General features: G+C 35.5%; 2 protein-coding genes across 2 annotated transcripts; one reads left to right on the forward strand and one right to left on the reverse strand.

Moving 5' to 3' along the window:
* Window positions 1-3,110: 3,110 nt before the first annotated feature.
* On the reverse strand, window positions 3,111-5,707 carry LOC121370363 (disintegrin and metalloproteinase domain-containing protein 10-like). The gene has a single exon (XM_041495527.1). It carries the CDS (start codon window positions 5,631-5,633, stop codon window positions 3,156-3,158), a length of 2,478 nt encoding a protein of 825 aa, XP_041351461.1. The 5' UTR covers window positions 5,634-5,707; the 3' UTR covers window positions 3,111-3,155.
* A 36-nt stretch (window positions 5,708-5,743) lies between these two features.
* On the forward strand, window positions 5,744-26,591 carry LOC121370364 (replication stress response regulator SDE2-like). Its single transcript, XM_041495528.1, has 7 exons — window positions 5,744-5,898; window positions 10,011-10,128; window positions 13,788-13,899; window positions 17,494-17,663; window positions 20,364-20,487; window positions 25,057-25,693; window positions 26,282-26,591. Exons 1-7 carry the CDS (start codon window positions 5,800-5,802, stop codon window positions 26,504-26,506), a joined length of 1,485 nt encoding a protein of 494 aa, XP_041351462.1. The 5' UTR covers window positions 5,744-5,799; the 3' UTR covers window positions 26,507-26,591.
* Window positions 26,592-26,962: the final 371 nt, after the last annotated feature.

A 26,962-nucleotide genomic window follows, 5' to 3' on the forward strand; every position in this document is an offset into this window, starting at 1 on the left:
ATGCACTCGTCTTACAATCAACTATACAGTGAAGATGAAAAATCGTATGTACATCTAATTCTTGGTTATTCGTTATATTTGGACGTCAAACAATAATAAGTTATATATATATTAATCAATATAAACGTTATTAGCACATATTTAGTGAAATATTGACTGTATACAGTGAAGATGAAACATCTTATGTACATCTAATTCTTGGTTATTCGTTATATTTGGACGTCAAACAATAATAAGTTATATATATATTAATCAATATAAACGTTATTAGCACATATTTAGTGAAATATTGACTGTAATAATAATTTTATCGCGGGTGAATTTATTGTCTTTCCATTTTCCGTACTGATCTATATACAAAACTGACTTAATCAAGTGTGAAACTATTATTTTCAAGCCCTAAATTGTATATCGTTACAATAACAAACCATGTATATAGCTTTAGCCCATAAAATAAATATAATTTTAAATAATAATAACAGTTAACCGGTGAAACGTCTTATTTACGCAAGCGACTGGTCGTCGCAATTTCCACAAACTATACAGTTCCCTTCATACACTATGTAATAAGCAATTGGCGAAAACATTTAATACATATCTCGGATCAATACCCTTAACTCCTGTTGTGTGCTAGAATTTCATTATCTTAATATAACTTATATATATAATTAAAAAAAAACAACTTAAAAAGACATTTCTGAGTTTGCTGCAACTTTTAAGGTGTTATCGACTAAAAAACAGAGCCCTTTTTACAATTGTAATTACATATCAAATATATTTTTCTGTATAAAACATTAGTGGCTGTATATTAAATGTGCTTCTGATGGTTCTAATATTTTTACTAGGTTAAATTTCATTTTATTTCCTAAAATATAATTTTTTCGTACGTACGAAATTATTTGAAAACAGAATCCAGTTTAGGCTCCTGACAAATATTAAGACGACCAGAAACACTGAATGTACGGACACTGATATTCTAAACAAGAAAATATATTTAATATGCGAGTTTAATCGTAGAAATATTTTATTAGTCGGAAACATCTTACAATGCAGCAAACTCAGGAATGTCCCTTTAATAACAAAAATACAATCTACAAAACAGTCGAAAATCATTGTTTTAAAAGTCACAGATGTCAGGAAAACGCGTTTTAAGCTTTCATAAATTCCTGGAAACATGCCCCTGGACCCTCATACAGAACTCGGGCGCTTAGCGTCCTCATGTAACTTCATATCAGAAAAGCCCCAGCAAATAGCTAGTCGACCCCCCACCCCACCCCTCGAAATGCTGGCTACAGGCTTGACATATAATAATGAACCGCGGATCCAGGAAAAGAATGTCAGGAATACGCACCTCCCCACCCATTTTAAAATGCTCTGAAAATCCATGCCATTCTTTGTTTTTACCTTGCACCCCATCTGTGAGTATCTGTGTCCTTAACCATATGCCCGACGCCATATAACCGTAAATAAAATGTGCTGAGTGTGTCGTTAAATAAAACATTTCCTTCCTTCCCATCTGTGAGTAATATAGCTGCTCTTTAGCTCCGATATGTCGTTTGTCAGCGGAGCTTTTCTGATACCAATGTATCCGGCGTCCGTCCGTCAACTTTTCCTTTGAAGTCTATTTTCCCCTACAGTTTTGATTGAATTGTTCTGAAACTTGGTACAATGATCGTCTGGGGCACCCTCCGCAAACTAATCGAAATATATTTTGTAAATTATTAATTTTGCCCGAATTTAAAGAAAAGAAGCCCGAATCTAAATACTGGTGGGGGGGTTTTCATATCAGCATTAATAAAACAGCTATATAGGGTTGCAAACGAACAACGACACATTTTACATGAATAATAACTAATTTTGCGGGTAGAATGATGGAAATACATTGCAAAAAGGTCTCAGGTTAGCACATTTTGCCCGAATTTGAAGATTTGCTCCCGCTGTAGGAGGCATTTGCCTCTCCCCTTTCCCAGTCTCATACGCTTATGCCAACACCCGACATTTGTCGTACTACGTATAGTTTGTTTTGTTTAACGACACCACTGGAGCACATTGATTTATTAATCATAGGCTAATAATGGATGTCAAACATTTAATAATTTTGAGTCTTAGAAAGTAAACCCGCTACATTTTCCCCATTAGTAGCAAAGGATCTTCTATATGCACCATCCCAGACAGGATAGCACATACCATGGCCTTTGATATACCAGTTGTGGTGCACTAGCTGGAACTAGCCCAATGGGCCCAATGACAGGAATCGATCCCAGACCGACCGCGCACCGAGCAGATGCATTACCACTTGGCTACGTCCCTCCTCTCGTACGACGGAAGCGCAGAAATATAAGCGCCCGTCTTAATCAACATAATTCAGGGTTCTGTATATTATACTAAAGTTGTAACCGGCCTCGGTGGCGTCGTGGCAGGCCATCGGTCTACAGGCTGGTAGGTACTGGGTTCGGATCCCAGTCGAGGCATGGGATTTTTAATCCAGATACCGACTCCAAACCCTGAGAGTGCTCCGCAAGGCTCAATGGGTAGGTGTAAACCACTTGCACCGACCAGTGATCCATAACTGGTTCAACAAAGGCCATGGTTTGTGCTATCCTGCCTGTGGGAAGCGCAAATAAAAGATCCCTTGCTGCCTGTCGTAAAAAGAGTAGCCTATGTGGCGACAGCGGGTTTCCTCTAAAAAAAACAGTGTCAGAATGACCATATGTTTGACGTCCAATAGCCGATGATAAGATAAAAAATCAATGTGCTCTAGCGGCGTCGTTAAATAAAACAAACTTTACTAAAGTATGATGTAGGCCTGTGTTTGTCTCTATGAATAGAATTGCACAGCTAAATACTTAGCGCGTAATTGAATTCGCGGTCCATCAACATGTATATTTCATTCGAGAACATATTTGTGCATAAGGTGTTTAAATTTTTTTTTTTTTTTTTTAACGAAAAACATAAACCGATCGTGTAATCGAATGTTAATAGGTTGGTTCCATTAAATATAGATGGGTTTCAGATTTTTTGTTCGCAAAAGGTACAACTACCCCCGCAAGAAGAAAACAGACAAACAAACAAACATGCAAAACAAAACAAAAAGAAACAACACTTGCCAATAGGTTTTTTTTTATATATACAATATATTTTATTTAAAAAAATCATCATGGAGTTCGTGTTGGATCCGTTTGCAACAAACAGTGACTTGGATCATCAACAACTGAAACACAGAATCCCCGCATGGGAAACCCTCTGATTAATAGTATTCGCACGGCTGCTTCTTCATTTGCACTACACTTTGCAGTTTCTAAAAGTAAAGGTACGGATGCTGTAGGGAAAAATAAAGAAAGACGTACGACAGCATCTACAGAATCCATTTCTATTCCGAACATTATTTGACGAATTCTGCAGTTCATTTTCTTTTCGAAAGTTTTCAACTTGTTAAAATAGATACCTGTTTGACCAAGTGCTTCCTCGAGAGCAATAGTTAACCTTCCCACTCTCAGAGCTTCTACGTGGGTATCATGATGCATTTTCCAACGTATAACAAATACCATTATGATAGCCACAATAAATACAATTCCCAGAAATACATAAAACAAATGATTTTTTATCCAATCATCAATATCTCGTTGGAAACGACTACTTAAGAATGTGTCCACTATGTCCAGAACATTGTCCAAACTTTCCATAACGCATACATGTTTATCATCACAAAAACCTGTGTTAGCATTACATCCGTAACCCTTTTCAGTTCTTAGGTTTACCGAGTATTTAGGTGCACCCGCAAAACCCCCGACCGGAGCACATTCGTCTTTACTTGCATTGTACTCCTTGCAGCAAACATGACAATATAATGGTTTACTAGTACACTGGCAGTCTTTGAGTTTTAACCATTCACAAATACTCTTCGAACATTTCCCTGATACGCATATTTGTCTTCCGCCATTACAAGATTTTCCATCTGGAAGGTTAACAGGAGCAGGACACGATGAACTGACCCCATCACAGTAAGATGCACGTGTGCAGTCAGATCTGTGTTTACAAGTTTGTTTTCTGCTTGAGCTTATTGGTACACAGTCTTCTGAACAACATGCCGAATCAGAACGTTTTGGTGAACACGTTTTAGTTTTGTTGTGGCCAAAAGTACAAGGTATGTCTACACTGTTACTAACATCACTTGGCACACAACAAGGATCAATGTAACGGCATGTTCCAGATGTTCCACAATCACATTCCTCACCATCTTCGATAATAGCATTGCCACAGACAGGTCCTGTGTCTGTTTTTAAACAAAACCCCTTCCTTACAATAACAGGATGTATATATTCAATACTGCAGCTGGAAAATTGTTTGTTATTTGGTTTGTCTCCTGAAACGACATATTCATACATAATGTAGTTCCCATATTCATTATTTGGTGCACAGCCTTTTCCACCTAGTTTGTCATGGATCGCGCCAAAACTATGACCAAATTCATGTGTTAGAGCCAATGCAGCCTTCTCCCTGGAACAGAATTTACCATCATTAAGCTGACTTATTAACAAGGAATTGTAACTTGTGACTTGTTCTATTGACCTTCTGACTGATTGTGCTGACTCACATATTCCCCCGCTTTTTTTGTAACGGTTTGCTGTTGCCGCCCAGGCTAAACCAATAATTCCACGTTCAAAATCTGTGTAAGTGAAAGCCACACCTAGACAGTAGTTACTAAAATCGTATTCTGCAAAACGACGAAGATAATCAACCGATAACGAACGTGTTTCCTTTAATTTATAACCAGGTGCATAAGGGTTATTGTAAATTGTAATATTTTCAACAACAAATCCAACGTTGTCACCAAATCCATCGCCATCGAAGTCTGTGCTGCGAAAAATGGCATCTGCTGTAGCAAGACTACTTGCCATTGCTTCAACTGTGCTACCAAGACTCAAACTACCAACGTGTTTAAAATATAAATGGTCTGCAACCAAGTGAACGCCGCATGACCGACGTTGCTTAGGTGAACGTCTATGTCTGTGATGCGGTCTATACGTGTTATTTTTAACGTGATCCCAATCCCTGTGTTTTTGTTCCAGAAAAATGTAATCGTCTGTTACAATAGGGTCATCGGATTTGAAGGAATTTATTTTACATGATAATACGTATTTAAGATTAATGTCTCTATCAACAGCCTTTGCATTTGGACAATCAATTTCAATTGTAATATTATTCCAGCTTAGTCTGCCTTTGAAGTTATTACTATGAAATCTGCCACGTACAGCAGACAAGGATACATCGTAATTGAATCCAATATAAAATATGGGAATATCTACGTTAGTATTGCTTCCAACTTGATGAGTTATTGTCATTTTATGATGGAATAGAGGCTGTTTCTTTAGATAAATATTAAAATGAGAATCAAATGCCCTGAACTTTATATTTTTTTCATAGCTTGTATTATTGAATGTTGTTATAATGTTTTGAAACTGAATATCGGTCTCATAGGTTCCACTCGGCACCAAGTTATCTTTGTTCATCTGTTGTTCATTGTTGTACTTCTTGTTACTGAACCAGTTGGTATCGGTAATTGCTACAAGTTTACAACGGTGCAGTGAATGTAGCATGATAAAGTTAATAATCATAATAACAATTTTTGCCATTGTTCTTTGATGTTTCCAATCAATTTAAATGTTTTAAAAATAACGTCTCTATTTACTTTTGTTGATACGGATCCGGAAATGCCATCTGTTTCCGCTTTTCATTTCCGGTTTATAGATGTTCGTAGAATCAGATTGACATATCGTTTAGAACTTTCTTTTATCAAATATGAGTGGTTTTGTTCTAATTTACTCTGATTCAAGGTCAAAAATATTATGTTTTGATGAGCATTCTTTTAACCTTCGTGAACTCCTTTGGAATGCTGTGGTAAAGTTAATCAATCATTCTTTATTTCTTTAATCTCATTTCTCACGGTATCGCGGGTTACACAGTATCGCGGTATTTGAATTGTTTCGTAAAATCCAACAAAAGTATATTTACCTTGATGTATGTAGGTATATTATTATTTTATTTCTGCACTATCATTAAGTACCCCGATACCGTGAGACCCCAGTATACTTTATGATAAAAAAATAAAAAAACCCCAGTGAATTGGGCCTACTGCTACTCCTTTAACCAGTCTGTTTGGTAACAGGTCGTTTCGCCCTTATTACTAGTTCACCCGAGTCGTTTTGAGCAGGGTCAATTTGTACCTCCAACCAAGTTGTTTCGATTCGCCTTATTTTATTTTGTTAATAAAGTACATTTATTCATTGATTTTTAGATGTCACACATTGCGATCTATATTGCTTGGTTATATTCACAGATAAAAATAATATAATTTTGTTTATTTCCAATTCCATTTACTCAAGCCATATACATGAAATACAGGCCTTAGATAATGTACAGACAATGTATTCACATTAATAATTAATTTATGAACAGTCACAATGCATACTACTGATGTGCTGTGGTTTCTTATTAAATATACTACATACCCAGCTGAGGTTCAAACTCAGCGTTTGTTGTATGGTATGTTGATTTCGCCTAGCTTCAGTTGACAGAAAGTAAACAGCTGATAACGGCATTAATATCCAAAGATAGAAAACTACCTACTATTTGGTAATGAATAATGAATAAACAGAAGAAAAGAATACTTCAAAAGCATAATAAATGTTAAAAAATGGGGGGGGGGGGGAGGGGAGGGGGCAAAATGACTCGTTACGAATGAGATTTAGGGCGAACCAACCCTGGGTGAATAGGTCCAGGACTAAGAGCAAAACGATGCAGAGTTCGAAATGGTTTTTGTGTGAAACAACCCGGATTCGTCTGTTTATATTTGACTTGTTTTTAAGCAATTTGAATACAGTTGAACTCTAACATCAACATACTTTGGTTGAATTAAGTAAACCTTCTGAAAAACAAAGTGCATAAATAAGAAAAAGACAAGTATAGACATTAAAAATATTTTTATACGTAACATAGGGAAATGTAGCATGTATGACCCTGGTACTTAATAAGTGTATTAGTATATTTTAAAAGTGCTTTGTAATTGTATTATAATTATTAGTTGAAAAAACTTTTTAATTGTTACTTGAACCAAAAATGCCATGTATGTGCTTACAATCGGCCTAACCCCGCTCACTGAATGAAACGACGTAACGCTATTGAGTCATGTTATTTACTATTTTCAAGTACAGAAGCACAAAACGTCATAAGAACAAATTATGTAGCTGCAACTTGATTGAATTTATGTCTTGAAATAAATAAAAAAAGGAACTTTTTATTTTTAACAATTATTGATTTAGCAATCAGCAGATTGCTGCATGGTGTTTAAAATATTGCTTGCAAGATAAGGTAAAACAAACTTCTTTTTTGTTTTTTAAATAGCTTTGGTTATTTTGAATTGTATTTTTTATCGAAATATTATAAAAATATTTATTCAAATTATTTAATATAATACTCACTATACATATTGTAATAATAGCCATATTTTTATTTTAAAATTGATCTACATCCTAGTTAACGTTTTCAAATTTTAGCGCCCTTATTTGCTTGAATGGAAAAACGATTGACATGTGACCTCACATTTTTACTGAAGACACTCACTAATTAGCGCTCAAACTGGAAATCGTTTTGGTTTAGCAAATTTTCAGATATGTAGAGTATTTGCTTGAAAATTATTAAAATGTGGTTAATTTAAGGCATATTTTATTAGCCAAAGACAAAATGTTGTAGCCACTTTATCTAAAAAATTAGCAATTGGCTAGTTTGGCTGACAGACGACACTTGTATATATTTGGGGCATGATCGCCATAAATTAAAAAAACTACAATAGTTTTAATTGGCATATGTTTAATGTGTTTTTGACCTATTTTGGTTCATGTGTAGAAAACAGGGCTTCTAGATGGTAGCTCCACTCCCATAGCTAGTGATATTCAATGTTTGGCTAGTAAATAACTACTATTGCCATGCCTGACGGCTAGTGATTTTGTTTTTGGTTAAAATGTTGCAGTTAAATCTACTTTGTAAATATGAATATCCTGCCCCCACCCTTTAGGTGACATATCTGATTATTACTATTATTTAGTAAAATTGTATTAACTTATAGTAGAGTAGGGCTAGTGAATTTTTAATCGTGGCTTGTAAATTTTTAAAATCTGATCACTGATCATGGGCTATGGGCTAGTGAATTGTAGAAAATTTCTAGAAGCCCTGGAAAAACTATTTTTTAAGATAAAATGTAACAAAGAATTGGATATACAGTAAAATACTCTTACAAGGAACTGCAAGGGACCAGGAACATTGGTTTGTTATAGCAGTAGTTCGTTGTAAACATTCACAGCAGTGAGCCGTTTTTCATTCAGGAAGTCGGCCATTTTGGATTTAAAAAATTTAAACACCATATTAAACACAATAGTGGGATGGATTTTTAAAAATATTTCATTTATTATCACCAATAGAAGCAAATATGCAAATAAATACAGCATGACATGTTGAATAAAGTGAGTATTCAGTCAGTCTCGTTTTGAAACAAAGTTGCTTTTTTTGTCTGCTTAGTGAGTGTTGGTCTCATAAGCTGCAGGGCTATAGTGATGTAGGCAATCAAATGAAACGCAGGCGTAGCTACATCAGGTTTACAAGAATACTGTTCAACATTTGATAACATTTGTGTTACAAAATATCCAGGTATTTAACGCTAATTGCAATGACTGTCTAATGAGTTTCATGTGTCAGTTGTATTGTTGGATACCGGCACTTAAACAAGCACGCAATAGTAGTGAAGTGAGAACAGACGGTTAATTGCTCACTGCAGTAATCCTTTAATTGTTACCAATCTACTACATAACGACAAGCGGACATTATCTGATTGGACTTATCAGAGCAGTCGTTTTGGATGCATTCCCTAATGCTACTAACTGATAAGATGGAAGTGAGGTGCATGTGTCAGTCTTCTTGTGGGATACCGGCAAAATGTCAATGAAGCAATGGAGACTTAAACAAGCGAACAATAGCAGGGAAGTGAGATCATACCATTAATTGTTTAATACATTACCCCCTTAATTGATGCCAATCGACTATGTAAATTCAGGTGGACGTTATGTGACTGATCTTATCAGTACATGTGTGTATAGTCATTTTTGATGCATTACCGTTAATGCTACTGATTGATAAGATACAAAACAATTATGATCGGTTTGCTGTATATGCACTAATTTACACTGAAATTCACAATTTTGACAAAAAATTCGTTCGTTTTAACAGTTAATTTGCTATACATAGTTTGTTCTATACATTCAAATTTATTACTAATATGTAGGGGGGAGGGGAATCGGGACTTTACAATCAGTTCATTCTAACCGGTAGTTTATTATAAGCGTGTTCGTTCTAAAAGTACTTTACTATACTTAAAATCTCTTAGCTACTTGACTGTCTACACATCTTACTGTGAGACTTGGAACATAAACAAATAAATCTGATAATATTTTATAACTTAAGGATTAAAGTTATACATCTTTTTGATATAATGAAATGTGTATGATTCAAATCCACAATGAAGCATTTTGAAAATAATAATAATTTAAACAAAACAAACATAAGTGACCAAAATGATATTTTTTTGATCAAATGTATTTGTTTGTTTTGTTTAACAAAACTACTAGAGTACATTGATTTATTAATCATCGGCTATTGGATGTCAAACATTTTATAAGTCTGACATATAAGAAACCTAGCATGATAGTATGTTGGGTCTTCTCTGATGTTATACTGGTCACTAGTTACATGTCATAGGGAAAGTCTAAAACCATCAGATTAAAGGTGTATTTGAAGATATTAAGGGAACCTGTTGATAAATTTATTTATTTTTTGGACAAAAAAGCACAAAATAGTCAAATATTTTGTTAATAACTGCCGTAATAAGAGGATGCACCCAGCAATAGTGTTGTAATTTGTGTACACATACATCTATCTACAAGATATCATTTTGCTTTTTGTAGGGTCCATTTGCTGACGATTTCTTTGTGATCTGTAATGGAAAGCGGGTCTCTGGAGATGAAGTGTTACAGAAAGGACATGTATATCATGTTACTCCAAGAATATTTGGAGGCAAAGGAGGTAAGATTAGAACACTATACAAAGATTAAATTAACTAGTGGAATCAAAGGAGGGAAGTTCAGAACACTGTACAGAGATTAAATTAACTAATGGAATCAAAGGAGGGAAGTTCAGAACACTATACAGAGATTAAATTAACTAGTGGAATCAAAGAAGGGAAGTTCAGCACAGGAGTGAAGTTCAGAACACTGTACAAAGATTAAATTAACTAGTGGAATATAAGGAGTAAAGTTCAGAACACTATACAAAGATTAAATTAACTAATAGAATCCAAGGAAGGAAGTTCAGAACACTATACACAGATTAAATTAACTAGTTGAATCAAAGTAGGGAAGTTCAGAACACTATACAAAGATAAAATTAACTAGTGGAATCAAAGGAGGGAAGTTCAGAACACTATACAAAAATTAAATTAACTAGTGGAATCAAAGGAGGGACGTTCAGAACACTATACAAAGATTAAATTAACTAGTAGAATCAAAGGAAGGAAGTTCAGAACACTATACACAGATTAAATTAACTAGTTGAATCAAAGTAGGGAAGTTCAGAACACTATACAAAGATAAAATTAACTAGTGGAATCAAAGGAGGGAAGTTCAGAACACTATACAAAAATTAAATTAACTAGTGGAATCAAAGGAGGGAAGTTCAGAACACTATACAAAGATTAAATTAACTAGTAGAATCAAAGGAGGGAAGTTCAGAACATTGAACATGTACAAAGATTAAATTAACTAGTGGGCAATTCCACGGTAACTGACACAACATTAAGACAATTTTTAACATTTGATTATTTTATTTCTTGTTTCTTGCATGTGTAGGGGGAGGGTATTGGAGGTCGAAACCGTCGAAGCTTTAAAAAATTGAAATATATTTTCTGGGGGAGCATGGCCCCATATAAACTTCGCTCAACATAGTCTATATCCCCAACCCCGCTGAAATCCCTGATCTCGCACATTGGAAACCCGCTACAATTTTAGTTTTTTTTGGTTGGTTTTTTGTTTTTAGCAAGGGAACGTTTATATGTACCATCCCACAGACTGGATATCACATTTCCAAAAAATACCTTTTTATGTCTAAGTAATTAATAAAATTAACATATAGTCTTGAAAAATGTTAGTTAAATCGAACACAAGACCCTCTTCCTCTACTCCTAGAGCGTTACGTAATTATTAACAACCCCTTACATGTAACGCATATGCCAACCGCTGGCCACTGTCAATATTTCAAGGCAAGGTGTTGCACCATAGCTCTATGGATATAAATATGTTTTGGAGATATGAGACGACACCTCGATCAAGGCAGTTAAATTTGTTTAAAATCACATGAGAAGCTCAGCACCTGCGCAAATCGTGTAAAGTCCCAATTCTAATGGCGTCCCGCTAAATGAAGAAAAACAAAGCTGGACATTGTGTTTGTAGTTGACCTAGATAATGTAGATAAGCGAGTATTGTGAAACTATAGCGATGTGGTGGACCTTTTATGTACCAAACAGAACTGAATCATCTATTCTATATGAAATTAAGTCTCTATTTGATTGCAATAAATATGTTGTGCCAAAGTCATGTTAAAAGAATATTTCATTGCATACAATCTCAGAGCAACTATAATCACAAATGAAGTGTGGGTAACTGACGCAACACAAAAAGTCACTTGTATTTGACATGTCTTTGAACTTGCCAAAATTCTCTGAATCTGAAGCATCAAGTTTTCAGGTACATACAGAAATTTATTATCCATATGGCTCAACATAACCAAGTTAATAATAATCATACGAAGCACATATGTAATAACGAGTGTAAGAACGTAACTGGGAAGCGACATCATAACATGACTTTGCTTCCCCAGTCCTAGCTCAGACTGTGCATGTGAAATATGACATCATTTCATCGTCTCCTCCTAGTTGTGGCTGAAATATTTTGAATTGGGTCTTGTTATTCATAAAAAAACCCACAATGATAATATGAATAATAAAGAAATTATTACACCTGCGTGTGAGTCTTACTGATTTTACGAAATGAGTGTCAGTATGACATACAAGCTCGTATACTGACATAACACTAAAAGTAACTGATGCAACATCTGTGAATAATAAAAACTTACAGTAGCATATTTTAAAAATGAAACATGTCTTTGGCAACTTGTTCATCTAAATTCTAAGGGAATTAAAGAAAAGAACAGAGACATGTTCAAGGGGGGGGGAGAGTTAGGGGTCAACCCCCCTTATCCCCACCCCATTCCTGCTCAAAGCAAATTATTGTCAGTATTTTAATATGCTTATACCTTAATTTGTCGTGATGAATTTTACTTGTAGAATGCAAGAAATTGCATTTTAGGACATCATGTTTTTACACACACACACACACACACACACACACACCCCCCCCCCCCCAGTAACAACTTGGGCACTTATACCCTTGATCTCAGCCAGCCAATCTTGACCTTCCCCTTAAATATTTCCAGCACACATGCCTCAACAATGAGACAACAGCTTAAGTTTACATGTACATCTTGACTGGAAGTGTAATGATTTCCTTTTGCAATTTCCAAGTACATAGTGCATTCACTTTCTTATGGTTTACCAAATGACTGAGATGAACCAAATACTAGGTCAGGAGCATCACAGACGGCACAAAGGTGCCGTTGGTAAAGCTCCCAAATAATGGCAGAATGTTTTCATCTGATGTACATTAGTTGGCAGTATATAACATTAGTACATGTACATTTAAAAATATGTTTAGATACAGCAAAATAACCTTTTCGTATTATTATTTTGTTGCAAAAATCTTCTCTTTTTTTTCAATTGCCATAGACAGGCTTTAAATTGCCTTCGGTAGTCCATTTCACTAGCTGCAATTTTATTTTTAAATTGCAGTGGGAGACAAATTCTTAAGTTCGAACACAGGATTGACCCACATGCTAAATGGTATACCTACTAAAGTTAGTTATTAGTTAGGTTTTGCTTAATGACACTACTACAGCACATTAATATTAAAACATTTGGTAATTTTGGACACAAAGTCTTAGAAGAAATACGCTACAGCTTTCATTAGCAGCAAGGTATCTTTAAGTTTTATATGCATGCACTTTCCCACAGACAGGATATAGATATAGATACCATTTGAGGGGCACTGGTTGGGCTTGGGGAAACCCAGTCGGAGAACGAGTCCACAGAGGTGGTTCAAGCTTATAACACAAGCACCTTCGGCGAGTGCTGTACAGACTGAGCTTAATCCTGCCCCTCTATATCTACTAGGGGCGGGGCATAGCTCAGTGGTACAGCACTCGCCTGATGTGCGATCAATCTAGGATTGATTTCCGTCGCTGGGCCCATTGGGCTATTTCTTGTTCCAGCCAGTGCTCCACAACTGGTGTAACAAAGGTTGTGTATGTACTATCCTGTCTGTGCATATAAAAGATCCCTTGCTGCTAATCGAAAAGAGTAGCCCATGAAGTGGCGACAGCAGGTTTCCTCTCTCAATATCTGTGTGGTCCGTAACCATATGTCCGACGCCATATAACCGTACATAAAATGTGTTGAGTGCGTTGTTAAATAAAACATTTCCTTCTATATCTACTAAGGATTCTCCCAGAATCAATAAACTCTGTGTGTGATATAGTTTTTCACATTGTTATGATTTTGTTTATTTTTTGCGTAGGTTTTGGGTCCATGCTGCGAGCTATTGGAGCACAGATTGAGAAAACCACCAGCAGAGAGGCTTGCCGAGATCTCAGTGGTCGTCGGATGAGAGACGTAAACAATGAAAAAAAGTAAGCAGCAATAAAATTTTGCATTGAGCAAAAATCTCCAAATGAATTGCTGAACGTAGGCCAGTGGTAAAACGCTCGCTCGATGCACGGTTCGTCTCGGATCAATTCTACATAGGTGGGCCCATTGGGCTATTTCTCGTTCTAGCCAGTGCACCACGACTGGTTTATCAATGGCCGTGGTATGTGCTATCCTGTCTGTGGGATGGTGCAAAAATATCCCTTGCTGCTAATGGACAAATGTAGTGTGATTCTCCTCTAAAACTATATGTGATATTAATAAATGTTTGACATCCAGTAGCCAATGATTAATATATCTGTTTGCTGTAGTGATATCATTAAACAAAACAAACTTTAAATCTCCAAATGGGAAATATTAAACACTTTTGTCAGTTTATGCACAATATTTTGGCAGCATCCTATTGGTATCAGTAGATAACTGAATAATATTCATTGGTAGATATATCCACAAAATATTACTTTAACAAAAACTATATGCCCTAACTTTTTTTATCAGTTGTGACAGATTTTTATATATGTAGAGTATTTCCTTGAACTTCAGTCAAAAATGGCTTAATTAAAAAACATTTTATTAGACAAATACTAATTTTTATAGCCATTTTGTATAAAAATTTGCACTAGGCTATCAGTTGTGGTTTTAATCAATCAGAGCCCCGTTCCATGAAGTCATCTTAGCTAGGGGTGTGACGAATACACATGGTGGCGAATACGATACATATCACGAATATGAGGTGACGAATACGAATATGTATTCACATCCATGAATACACATTACACTAGTACAAAGGCTTTGCTGAAAGGAAAAAAAAGTATTTATTTTTAAAGTAAAACCTGATTAGTGATTACATTTTAAAAACCTCATACGGGAACCAAAATAGTAACAAGTTAAAATATGTATATGTTATTATCGTAATTTTAAAATATACCATGGCCTTTGCAAACATAAATGTACAAATTGTACATATTTAAAAAAATATTCTTAAGTGCTTTGATAACAATTCACCCTTTTCCATGCGTGGAAACCGAAACCGTATATACATTGTATAATGTAGACAAGTTATGGATTACCGGTAAATTAATTTTATTTTGAATATCAAATATATATTTTTAAGGCCATTTTGGTTTTTGGTATCTAGTATTAATCAATTTATATCCATATTTGAATTGCTAATATGCCACAGTTCTCGTTAAGAATTATACAAATATATTTTGCTTTGAGCTGCCATTTAAACGTTAGAATATTGGTTCAACATTATTGACGTTGCACTGTGTAGAATGCATAAATTAACGAACTACACTCGCCCGTGTTTCGTATTAGGCTGGTTGAACGAGACTATGCGACGTCATACAGTGTTTTAACAGAAACGCAGTCAAACTGCATGTAGAGTACCAGTCCAACGCATGGAATAAAAAAAAAAGGATCGGTCTATGAGTCTGACTATACGGTTGACCTAATATAAAAAAGGACAATAAAAACGATTGAATCGTTATTGTGTTTTGGTTAGTATGAATTAGAAACATAAATTATACAGTAAACATTATATATAAGTATTTGTGTATTCGGTTCAGCTAGTGACGAATACGAATGCAACTATGATACAGATCGCTGTTCGGTGCACCGAATATTCGAGTATATCGTTACACCCCTAATCTTAGCGCTAAAATCACCATAACTGCATAGCTACCGTATGCACTTAAGGTGATCTTAGGGATAAAATCCCTTTGTGGAACGGGGCCCTGGGTACACCAAAAATAATGATATGACTGAATAACAGTATCATTCTCAGCATATCTGCTATGAAATTCTCTGTTATTTAAATATCATCTTTACTTGGGACTAGCCATTTAATTTCATCAGATTAATAACATTCTATTAAACGGCTGTTCCTGAATAATGACGAATATTACATAGATAAAAAAAAAGAGTTGCAATCCTCTGATAAAGGCAGTGTGATGCAGCTGAAACTTTGGATATAAATTGTGACAAAAGTGATAAAGTGAATAAACTTTCGGCTCTGTGACTTCTTGCTATAATTCCAATGACTAGTATTATGCTGATGTGTCTGTGATGTGTTGTTAATGGAAAAATGTAGTGGGTGTCCTCCAAGACTATATGTTGATGATTTAATAAATCAGTGTGCTCTAGTGGTGTTGGTAAATGAATCAAATTATAAATAATCTAACTCCAAGTTTGAACAGTGTAATATGTAGTCCACAACGAAACTTTGTATTCTAAATTTGTAGAAGATGAATGTTGTTTAAATTGGACACAAATATTTTTTTTTTTTTTTTTATTATTATTTTTTTTTTTTTAAAACACCACAAACATTTAACACAGAGACAAAGACATTTTTTGTATTTTTGGACATTACAAACATGGATGATGATGAGATGAATGGTGAAGCCGCAGTATTTCCATTTCGGTATTGGACTACTTGACAGGTCCGTGCTCCACGCTTGCTGTCAATTGAGCTATCTCAGTATCACCCGAGCCCGGGGTACACGAAACCTGCAGTGCATGCCGGGTAATCATCCCCCATGTGGGGTCATACACTCTGGAGACACACCCATAATCGCACCTGTGAAGTGGGCGAAACTCGGTATATGTGGCCTTACACCTACCGATTGAGCCTAGCGGTGCACTCACTCTGGGTTGGAGCCGGTACTGGCATGAAAAATCCCCCATTGTGGACACAAATATTGCTAGGATCACTGGTAGTAGAGGAATGTGGTAGGTGGTGACATGCTTCTACATTCCAAAACTGCTACAGTTACCAGTAATTAAGACAACAAACTGAATCCACCTATTATTAGACCCCTAGAGGTCCAATCAGTATAGGTTTTATCTCCGTCCCTCTGTCTGTCCATCCGTCCCTTTATCACAGTTCCACAAAATATTTAGCTGAAATTTTGTATATATGTTTATCATGTAGAATTACAGATAAAGTTTGACTTTTGGATAACAACATTTATTCGTATTAGCAATACTGCCAAACAGCTAAATATGGTTGCAAATAATGGATGAATGAATGTTTAACGACACCCCAGCACGAAAAATACATCGGCTATTGGGTGTCAAACTATGGTAATGCAAACAAATATGGTGATGATCAACATCAATATACAAATTCAAGATTGAAATAAAAACAGTGTAAACAACTGTGCAAAAATACAAATATCACAGATAGATACTGACTTTTACTCAAAATTTCAATTTGTGCTGTATTGGCCATTCTCAAAGGGAATGTTACACCCCTACCATAGTGAGGTTACAGCTCGCGCAGGGGGTTGCAAATGAATAACTATACATTTTTACATGGATTACAAATAATATTGTGGATAGAATGATGAAAATGATGTATGTTGAAAAGGCTTCAAGCCAGAATGCCTAAATTTCTTTATAATTTTTGACCAAATTTGATGATTTGCATCAGCACTGGGGGGGCAGTTACTCCCCTTTACCCTGTCTCATACACTTATAATAAAACCTACATGTACTTGCTTGTGTGAACATGCTTTACAAATATGCTGATGCTTCGTTAGAAAGAATCCTTTGTACGTGTTTACTCTTTCCAGACTGAAGGAGTGGATCGGCAAACAGGCTGACCGAGAACGAGAGAAGGAAGAGAAAAGAAAAGAAAGAATGGCCAAAAGACGAGCACCTGTACAACATCATTTCAATGATCCAACTTACGCAGATCAAAGAGGCAAAGTCCTGGAAAATTTGGAAGATGCTCTCCAGAAAGGTGGAATGTTAATAACCATAATAGCCTGTAGTTTAACTCTTATCCAGCCAGCTTTACAACCAGAAAACGTCATCACTGACCCAAGTTTCCAATGTGAAATATGTAATTTTGAACCTCCATTTTTCAACCTCAAATTGTAAGAAAACAACTAATGTAACACTCTCTTGATGTGTGTAATATTTTAGGGGACATCTTAGTGAATCTCATTACACAAATAAAAATGTACAGAAGAACGTAACTAATATTTAAAAAATATTTTTTGAAAACCCTACGATCATGATCCATGACGTCATTGTTTATGACGCTTTCACGAAGTTTATTTTCACTTTCAATCTACAACGAGTAATTCCATCCATCATCTACTTCAAAGTCTGTATTATCAGTTAATTTCGGTGAATATATCCTTTCCAAATCTTAAATTTTCATTAAATAATGTCCAATGTTTAAAAGAAATATTTTACAAATAGCAAGAAATCAAACTCATGTTTAAGATTATCACCCATCAATAATGTTTACAAACATTTAGACCATTTTTGGTCGTCTTTTTAATATTGCGATAACAACTTGAATTGGAATACCAGTTAACAAAATACACTGGACGTGTTCGATTGTCATTCTACTATGTTCTAATGTTAATAGAATCAAGATAGATAACTCCTGTGAATGTTGTCAGCTGTGTTTATGAAGAATGGTCGCGTCTCGACTGCAGTCGAGAATAGGTTTTTACATTAGTTTTGCACGTCACGACTGCAGTCGAAAATGGGAGGGAAAGAGATATACTGTAAAATACTTTATTATTCGCCACATTAATTTTTTTGCGGTTTAATAAAAATGAGTCCATTCACGATCATTTAGTTTCACGAATACTCCATTCCCAAATTTAAAAACAAATATAAAATTCTGCTATCATGTTTATTGTTTACAGTTTAATACAGTAAGCTTACATTACCCAAGGTGCTAAATAATAAATGTGTACACTTTTTAATAATCTTCAAAATTGGTATTAAAAAAACAAACCTGAAAACAAAACAAAATTTGACGGTGCGGTGCTAGCTTGTTTAAACAATATTTATTGCCATCAAAATACTAGATCAATACGATTTGTGATTGGCCAACAAGCAAAACCATTAGTGTGAAGACAAAACATGTACTACGAGTATAGTATTACCATACAAGCCCAGGCTGGACTTTTATGATTTCCACATTTTTTAACATAATGTAATAATGCATGTCGACTTCCTTCGTTTTAACACATGTGTTGCTTTTATCTGCTGAACTGATGGCCATGCACAGTGGAAACTAACAATATATGGTTGAATGAGACTACATCCTCTTTTCTTTGTCTAATTTTCTACAGAATTTATGAGTAATTATATATGGAAACAAAGCTTTTTATATTAAAAAAATAAGGATGCACATGCATACACATACACACACTCATGAGATGAAATTTTTTGTCTTGCTTGTCATGTACTGTTACTGATGATGAAGTTTAACTTTCATGGTGATTTACCTTTTTTAACAGAGTTATAGCCCTTGAACTTGAAAATGTGTTACGCTTGGTGGGGAACATGTATTGCTTTAGCAGTAATCTTAGAATGCTTATTAATTAAATATACCAATATACTAATAATGTGCCTTGACTAATCATCCCTTTAATATCTGAGGGGTGGGATGTAGCCCAGTGGTAAAGCGGTCACTCTATGCGCGGTTGGTCTGGGATTGATCCTCGTCGGTGGGCCCATTGGATCATGTCTCATTTCAGCCAGTGCACCACGACTGGCATATCAAAGGCCATGGCATTTACTACCCTGTCTGTGGGATGGTGCATATAAAAGATCCCTTGCTGCTAATCGAAAAGAGTAGCCCATGAAGTGGCGACAGCAGGTTTCCTCTCTCAATATCAGTGTGGTCCTTAACCGTATGTCTGATGCCATATAACTGTAAATAAAATGTGTTGAGTGCGTCGTTAAATAAAACATTTCCTTCCTTCCCTTTAATATTTGATGACTAATTAAATTGACTATCACGGGTTGTTAATATATGCTTTATGGTCCTGTCACACTGTAGTGTATCGTACTAGCGTATGTCAGCGTCTGAAAAATATCACTCATACGCTGGTATACTCTGACATACACTAGGGGTACGTTAGGCATAGGTTGTATATGTTTGAAGCACAGTGGCATATGCTGACATACGGCGAGGTAGACAATTATTTTTAAGCATGTTTTAAAATGTTGTGCGTACTCTGACGTATGGTTTATACACTAAGCATACGTTAGGCAGACGCTGAATACGCTAGAGGTACGTGACTCCTAGGTTGAGTACGCTGACATACGCTGGCATGAAGGTGTACCGTATAGCTAGTGTATTGATAGAGCAATAGTAACGTACTTCTAACGTATGTCTGACGTATCTGCAACGTATATGCTAGCCATACGCAGAGTACGCTGGCCATAGGCTAACATTTCCTGACATTCGCTGGTCATACGCTGGCAATATTCTACTCATATGCTACGCATAGGTTAAATACGGTAAGTATACACACAATTCTTCATTTTCAAGGGCTTCTTGTGCGTATGAAAATTATTTTCTGAATTTTCATACACAACTCATATGTTTCTCTCATACGCTATAGTGTGACAGGGCCATTAGTTTTTGCTCATCTGTATTTAGTTTTATTTAATATATTCACTCTAGGTCTTGCAAAAGCACAGTCAAAGGCAGGTGCTTCATCGACAGTGACATCAGAGATGATTGCCTCGGACAGAAAGAGGAAAGCTGCTCCTAATGAAGCAGTCAAAACAAAGAAAAGTCGAGAATGGTTTGTGACGATTAATAACTATTATTTGTCATTCTGCAGACAGATATTTTGTGAATGTAATATCCATTTTGGGACCATTCAACAACTACGTACCGTATATCTTCGCCTGTAAGTCGAGTCCCTAATTTCAGGCCCTGAAAACATATTTTTTTTATTGACCCGTTTATAAGTCGACCCATGAAAAACAACTTATAAATATTGAAGTATTTCTTATTTTCAGCACATGATAACAATAATGTACGATATTTGAACAAAACAAAATTAGTTTACAAACTTCTGTTTTCACGTTTTGGACATCGCAATATTCCAATCAAACTACATAACATCAAAATGAATTATTCCCTTAGTAGATAGTGAAAGCTGTTTGACTGTTACCGTATGGCACTGTACAGCATGGTTTTGTGCACAAACAACAACTTTATTTATCAACAATGACAACAGATCACTACGATAAAATTTAAAGTATCAATTAATCATGTTTTGCCGCCATGTTAATAGATGTAAGGAGGATAACTCTGGAAAGTACACTGGTTTTGTACTAAAATATATGTGTTCCTGTTGCTCCAGTGAACTGCGGAGACCAGTCTTAAGTTATTTTAATGGAAAGCTCATTAATATTCATGAATCTAATTGGTGACAAAAGATTGTTTGAACAACGATTAATGCCAGTGACCAGATTTCAAAATAAACTCAGGCAACAGGTAGTTAGTATTGTTTACATTTTTGCTATTAGTGATGGCTGTTATTTTAACTAAGTGGACTACTGTCTTGGCATGTGAGTGAGATCACACACCTTTTTGCATAGCCCGAGTACTCTGACTGTAAGAGAGCTAGACGGACATTTGGACATAAACACGCTCTCATTACAGTCAGAGACCAACCTATGTCTTTTTTTGGCAATTCCTGACTACCAAACGGTAGGCAACGAGTCCCACTCTAATACCACAACAATCCTATGTTTGACGTCAAATACCTTTACATCAATCATTTTAGAGTTAAGTGATACAAAAAAATCCACATATTAATCACTAATACACATACTACAGAAAGAAACCCGACAGCACCCACATTCAGCTATGCTTCGTGACACTCCGTCGCAACAATTACAAAGCTCGGCGATCTATTTCGAGACTGGGCGATTCCGCCTTGTGCAGCAGTTACAGGGGCCGTCTCATAAGAGGAGGCAGTACATAGCACATACTTTTGCCGTATCCTGTCGATAACACCCCAAATGTATCCTTCAAATTCAAAATGGAATCAATAATGTGTAATTGTTTTGGTTTAATGACGTAATGAAATCCAAATTCATCCAAAACGGCATTAGCCAACTCTTCCATGTTGTAACTTCGCTTGATATGAGACGGCCCCTGTAACTGCTGCACAAGGCGGAATCGCCCAGTGCGCGATCACGTGGTCTCCGTCTCGAAATAGATCGCCGAGCTTTGCAATTGTTGCGACGGAGTGTCACGAAGGGTAGCTGAATGTGGGTGCTGTCGGGTTTCTTTCTGTAGTAAGTGTATTAGTGATTAACATGTGGATTTTTTTGTATCACTTAACTCGAAAATGATTGATGTAAAGGTATTTGACGTCAAACATAGGATTTTTGTGGTATTAGAGCGGGACTCGTTGCCTACCGTTTGGTAGTCAGGAATTGCCAAAAAAAGACATAGGTTGGTCTCTGACTGTAATGAGAGCGTGTTTATGTCCAAATGTCCGTCTAGCTCTCTTACAATCAGAGTACTTTTTGCATAACCAAAACCAGTCTAATGCCAAAAAAATTATTTTTTCAAATTAACATATTTGAGTATAAATACAGGACATAATTCAACAATAAAAGTTGTAAAATAATCCCTAAAACGGCAATAGTTTTGGATGAAATTTTTTACCCTCTTATAAGTTGACTCCCCAAGTTTAAAAAAAATATTTTGGTGAAAAAAATTCGACTTAAAGGCGAAGATATACCGGTACGGTAATGCAAAATTTGTCATTTTATGACTGGCGAACCCTGTTGGTGGGCCCATTGGGCTATTTCTCATTCCAGCCGGTACACCCCGGATGATATGTCAAAGGCCGTGGTATGTGCTATCCTGTCTGTGGGATGGTTCATATAAAAGATCCCTGGCTACTAATGGAAACATGTAGCAGGTTTCCTCTCTAATATGTCAAAATTAACAAATGTTGATGATTAATAAACAAAACAAACTTTTAACTTTATTGACTGACCGCACATGGCTTTAGATTGCACAAAAGCTGAGGCAATAAAGGGTGTACCCAAAATAAGAATTCCCAAATTAAGTACAGACATGCTAACCTCCAAACATTTCACAATCAATGGAATCTTAAGCAGTAATTAGATTGAGATAACTTGAAATGTATTTCTGAATATGTACAACTCTTTATCAGCTATTATTAACATTACTGCACTAAAAAGACCTTGGTGTAATCAGAACAGATAAAAAGCCTGTTGTGCCCAAATTATTGAAATCTGAATCCCTGCTGCATTTTAATTTATTATCTCTGTTTTGAAAACGTTACGTAACTCTTGACCCCATAACATTTGATACTGCATCCCCAGAATTTTAAGTAATTGTTGAACATATTCATATAAATATATTTTATTAATGTAATATTGATTTATTTTGTTAACCTTTTCTCAAATGATGTAAGTTTACCTGTATCGTTATCTGTTTTAACACCTGTGGTACATTTTTATAATTTGGGATCTAGTTCGTTATGAAAGAGGGAGATCACTATAAGGATGGAAAAAAAATATCTGGGGATTTCAAAATGTATTATTTATTTATAATTTATTATTTACAGAATATGTTTTCAAGTCAGATTTAGGAGACAACTATATGGAGTTTTTAGATTTGTGGGTGTTATTGTTTATTTGATGCCCACAAATGTAATTTTTGACCGACGGTGTTATGGTTATGTCCATTGTAAACTGAATTGTTTTTCTATGGAACAAACTGTGTATTTGGTATTTCTTGAAAAAAATACCTGGGCACAATCTAACTGTAGACCTTTAAACTGTCAACTTGGCCTGTTCCAATTGCTAATGACATCACTTTCTAATGACTTCATTAGCTTTCCTGGTGTTATTTTCATTTGATCCCGGAATAAGAATGTAATAAACCAATCACAATACAGAACACACTCGCCATCAGTTTACAATTACGTTTACATTCAAAACTAAGCATACAACATTTTGTGAAATTTGTCCATGGACTGAATCTTTCAATGACATCAGTGTACACCACTATTTCAGTAATATTATGAACGTCTTTGTTAGATTTGTATTGATTACAGAAATTGGTGGCTTGCTGTTCGCCATTACATTCCAAGGGTTAATTTAATATTTATTGATTTTTGAAAAATGTTATTATGCCAGAGAACCTAACTTGGTATCAGGGTTGTAAGCCATGAGATCATTACTGGAAATTCTTGACGATGGATTATAAAATATGATAATTTACAATTTAATATTTATTATAATTATAGAGTTAAGTTTGAAAGATAAATTTAGATGCAAGAACATAAAAAGTAAGATCAAGTTTAGAGATGGAAGAAGTTTTAAACTAGAACTTAAAGGTTTTATTTGATTGGGTTTAACAAATCAATTCAGCCAGTAAAGTCAAGACCCAGTGGTCGTGTTCAATACATTTTGACCACATAAATTTGACCATATTATGTATCTTACCAGACAGATGACAAGCAATAACATTGTGAGAACAGTTTTGTTAAACAAAGGAGGGTATTTGATACTAATTAGGAATCCATCTACGAATTAATAAGATGTGGTTAAGTTGCTAGAATGTATAGTGGTCAGTCCTTTTATTGTATAACTTCCATATAAGAATGGAGATGAATAAAAGCAGACATCAGGGCCCCAATCCACGAAGCGATCTTAGCACTAAGATCACCATAAATGCATAACTACCTTATGGACTTGGGGTGATCTTAGCATTAAGATAGCTTCATGAAATGGGGCCCAGACCTCTGAAAATTGCGAGAATGATTGGTTCATTCACACGTAGTGTTGTGAAACCTATTTTTCATGCATGCATAAAATGTAGAACATCATTTACATGACGGATTACGCAGAAACGAAATGAGTTACCTGAATTTGTTATTGCGTAACCAATAAATGGTTTACGTTTGAATTCTCAGAGGTCTTCAGACAATCATGTTTTTATAAAAGCAGTCCTTTTGTGTTAATTGCTTTTGTATACTAATTAATAAAATTACGGGTGTAAGTTCACAAATAGCTTGAAATAGGCTTGACCGTTAAATGTAATTCCTTTGTGTAAACCAATACACTTGTACATGTCATTACTGGCATCACCAATCGATTAATACACTACTTTAAAGTAACTTATCAAAATGTACCAAACAGTCATTATTAATATATTATTGGTTATTAGGACCACACCAGTATTCAGACCAGTTTTAATAATCTTGACTTGCAAATGGTCTTAATATCCCTTTTGACAGATGTTTCTACAAACAGCTTGATCTCAATACTGTTTTAACATTTTTATCTTGATTTTAATTTTGAATGTATAGGCTTGGGTTGGATCTGGATGACATGGACAGTGAAGAATCTGAAGAAGAAACCATTTCTCCTCCAACTGAAGGCTGCAGGACTGGTGAAAACAGAACACTTGAAACAGAAACGGGAATATGTAGTGTAGAAAACGGCATAGAAGCTGCAGTGTGCAGTGGAGAACATAGGACAGAATCAACAGAAGGTAGCAAAACTTCCGAACAAACAAAAACTGTTGTGTGTATTCCTGAGAACTCTGACACAGTCAAAGCATGTTTGAGTCAGGGTGATAGTAAAACTGAGACTGATTTTGTAGATACGACTACACAGGCAGCATCGGAAATCCTAAAGACAGAAAGTGATAATCATGTGGATTCTTCGGAAAAGGATTTCATTACAGACCTCAAGGTGAAAACAGAAAAAGATTTTGTTAGAGACCTCAAGGTGAAAACAGAAAAAGATTTCGTTACAGACCTCAAGGTGAAAACAGAAAAAGATTTCGTTACAGACCTCAAGGTGAAAATCGAAAAAGATGGGAACAGCACTGAAAATAATCCACATGGTAACTCTCTGCTAGCTGCCCTACCCATGCCTGTACACTCTGTGCCTGCAGTGCAAGTTAAAGATGAGAATATGAAGAAAGACAGTCCAGCAGTGGTAAGTAGTAATGCAGTCCTGGCTGGAGTGTCTGAGTGTTTAGTTCGTACAGCTTGATGACAAGAACGAGTCATGCTTTCTGTATTGTGTGTCGTCTTTATGTAGTATGTGAAGTAAGAGTAGGAAATGAGCTTTAATCAAACACAGAACCCCACTCGCTAAGAATGACAAAAAAAAGAAAGAAGGTAAAAAAAAGACATTTGCACAACAAAATGTATATCCATCAATTCCTAGAATGATAATCTTTCCAACTATGCCGTTTAATGTGATCCATTTAACTAGTTTCAAAAACACTAGATTCCTTTAGGTGTGAGCATAAGCTCAACTCACTGGCTTTTTATGAATGCAAATTAAGGTCACCTAATAGACTGAACGAAACACTATTTGTCAGAAAAACAGTATGAAATTTAAGATGGCAAAATGTGACAGATTTTAGTAAAAATATGTTTTTATGTTATGCATATACTGTCTTCAAGATGTACATTTTACTAAAGATCAAGAACAAATTATTAAGCAACAATGGGGTTACAGTCAATGCTACTTTAGTTCATGTAAAAATATGTTACATGTTTGTTTGTTTGTTTTCAGAAATTTGAGCAAGTGGACCTTTCAATGTTTGATTCGTTCTCTGAGCTTGAAGCTCTTGGTCTTGATCATCTTAAAGCAGAGCTGCTGAATCGTGGGTTGAAGTGTGGAGGCACCTTGCAGCAGCGAGCTGAAAGACTGTTTTCTGTGAAAGGTTTACAACCGGATCAAATAGACCCTTCTCTGTTCAGTAAACCACAAAAGGGAAAAGCTAAAAATAAGAAATAAATTTGTATATAAATGAAAGGTAAAATTTAAATGTTGGATTTTAATTCATAATGGAATTAAGTGGTGAATAAATGTTAAAATTGTAGTCAAAGACTTGGCTTCATTATTTGACAATTTCTTTTCCAATTAGCCTGACCTCAAACAAATAGCATTTTATTTTAAGCCATCAAATTGGCTTTTTGATGTTCGGACCACTCTACTAAAATGGGGGGGGGGGGGGGGGGGGGGGGGGGGGGGGGGGGACATGCCAAATGTTTGAGGTCAGGCTAAGTATTCACGATAAGAGAAAACGATCCCAGTTTTTTTTAGAGAGTTGCTCACTTGTTTGTTTTGCTGAAATTAATCATACCCATGATGTTACACTGTTTTATTCTGCAACCACTGTTTCTATTGACAGAATATGATGACGGATAAAGCAAAGCAATATCCTGCTACTAGCAGGATATGACTTTTGAG

This window comes from Gigantopelta aegis, chromosome 4 (genome assembly GCF_016097555.1).
Source record: "Gigantopelta aegis isolate Gae_Host chromosome 4, Gae_host_genome, whole genome shotgun sequence".
Classification (NCBI taxonomy): domain Eukaryota; kingdom Metazoa; phylum Mollusca; class Gastropoda; order Neomphalida; family Peltospiridae; genus Gigantopelta; species Gigantopelta aegis.

Coding starts and splice junctions, on each gene's coding strand:
- LOC121370363 (XM_041495527.1), bottom strand. CDS start 5,633: ATGGCAAAAATTGTTATTATGATTATTAACTTTATCATGCTACATTCA.
- LOC121370364 (XM_041495528.1), top strand. CDS start 5,800: ATGAGTGGTTTTGTTCTAATTTACTCTGATTCAAGGTCAAAAATATTA. Junction 13,900..17,493: donor GACGTAAACAATGAAAAAAA/GTAAGCAGCAAT, acceptor TACTCTTTCCAG/ACTGAAGGAGTGGATCGGCA. Junction 20,488..25,056: donor ACAAAGAAAAGTCGAGAATG/GTTTGTGACGAT, acceptor TTGAATGTATAG/GCTTGGGTTGGATCTGGATG.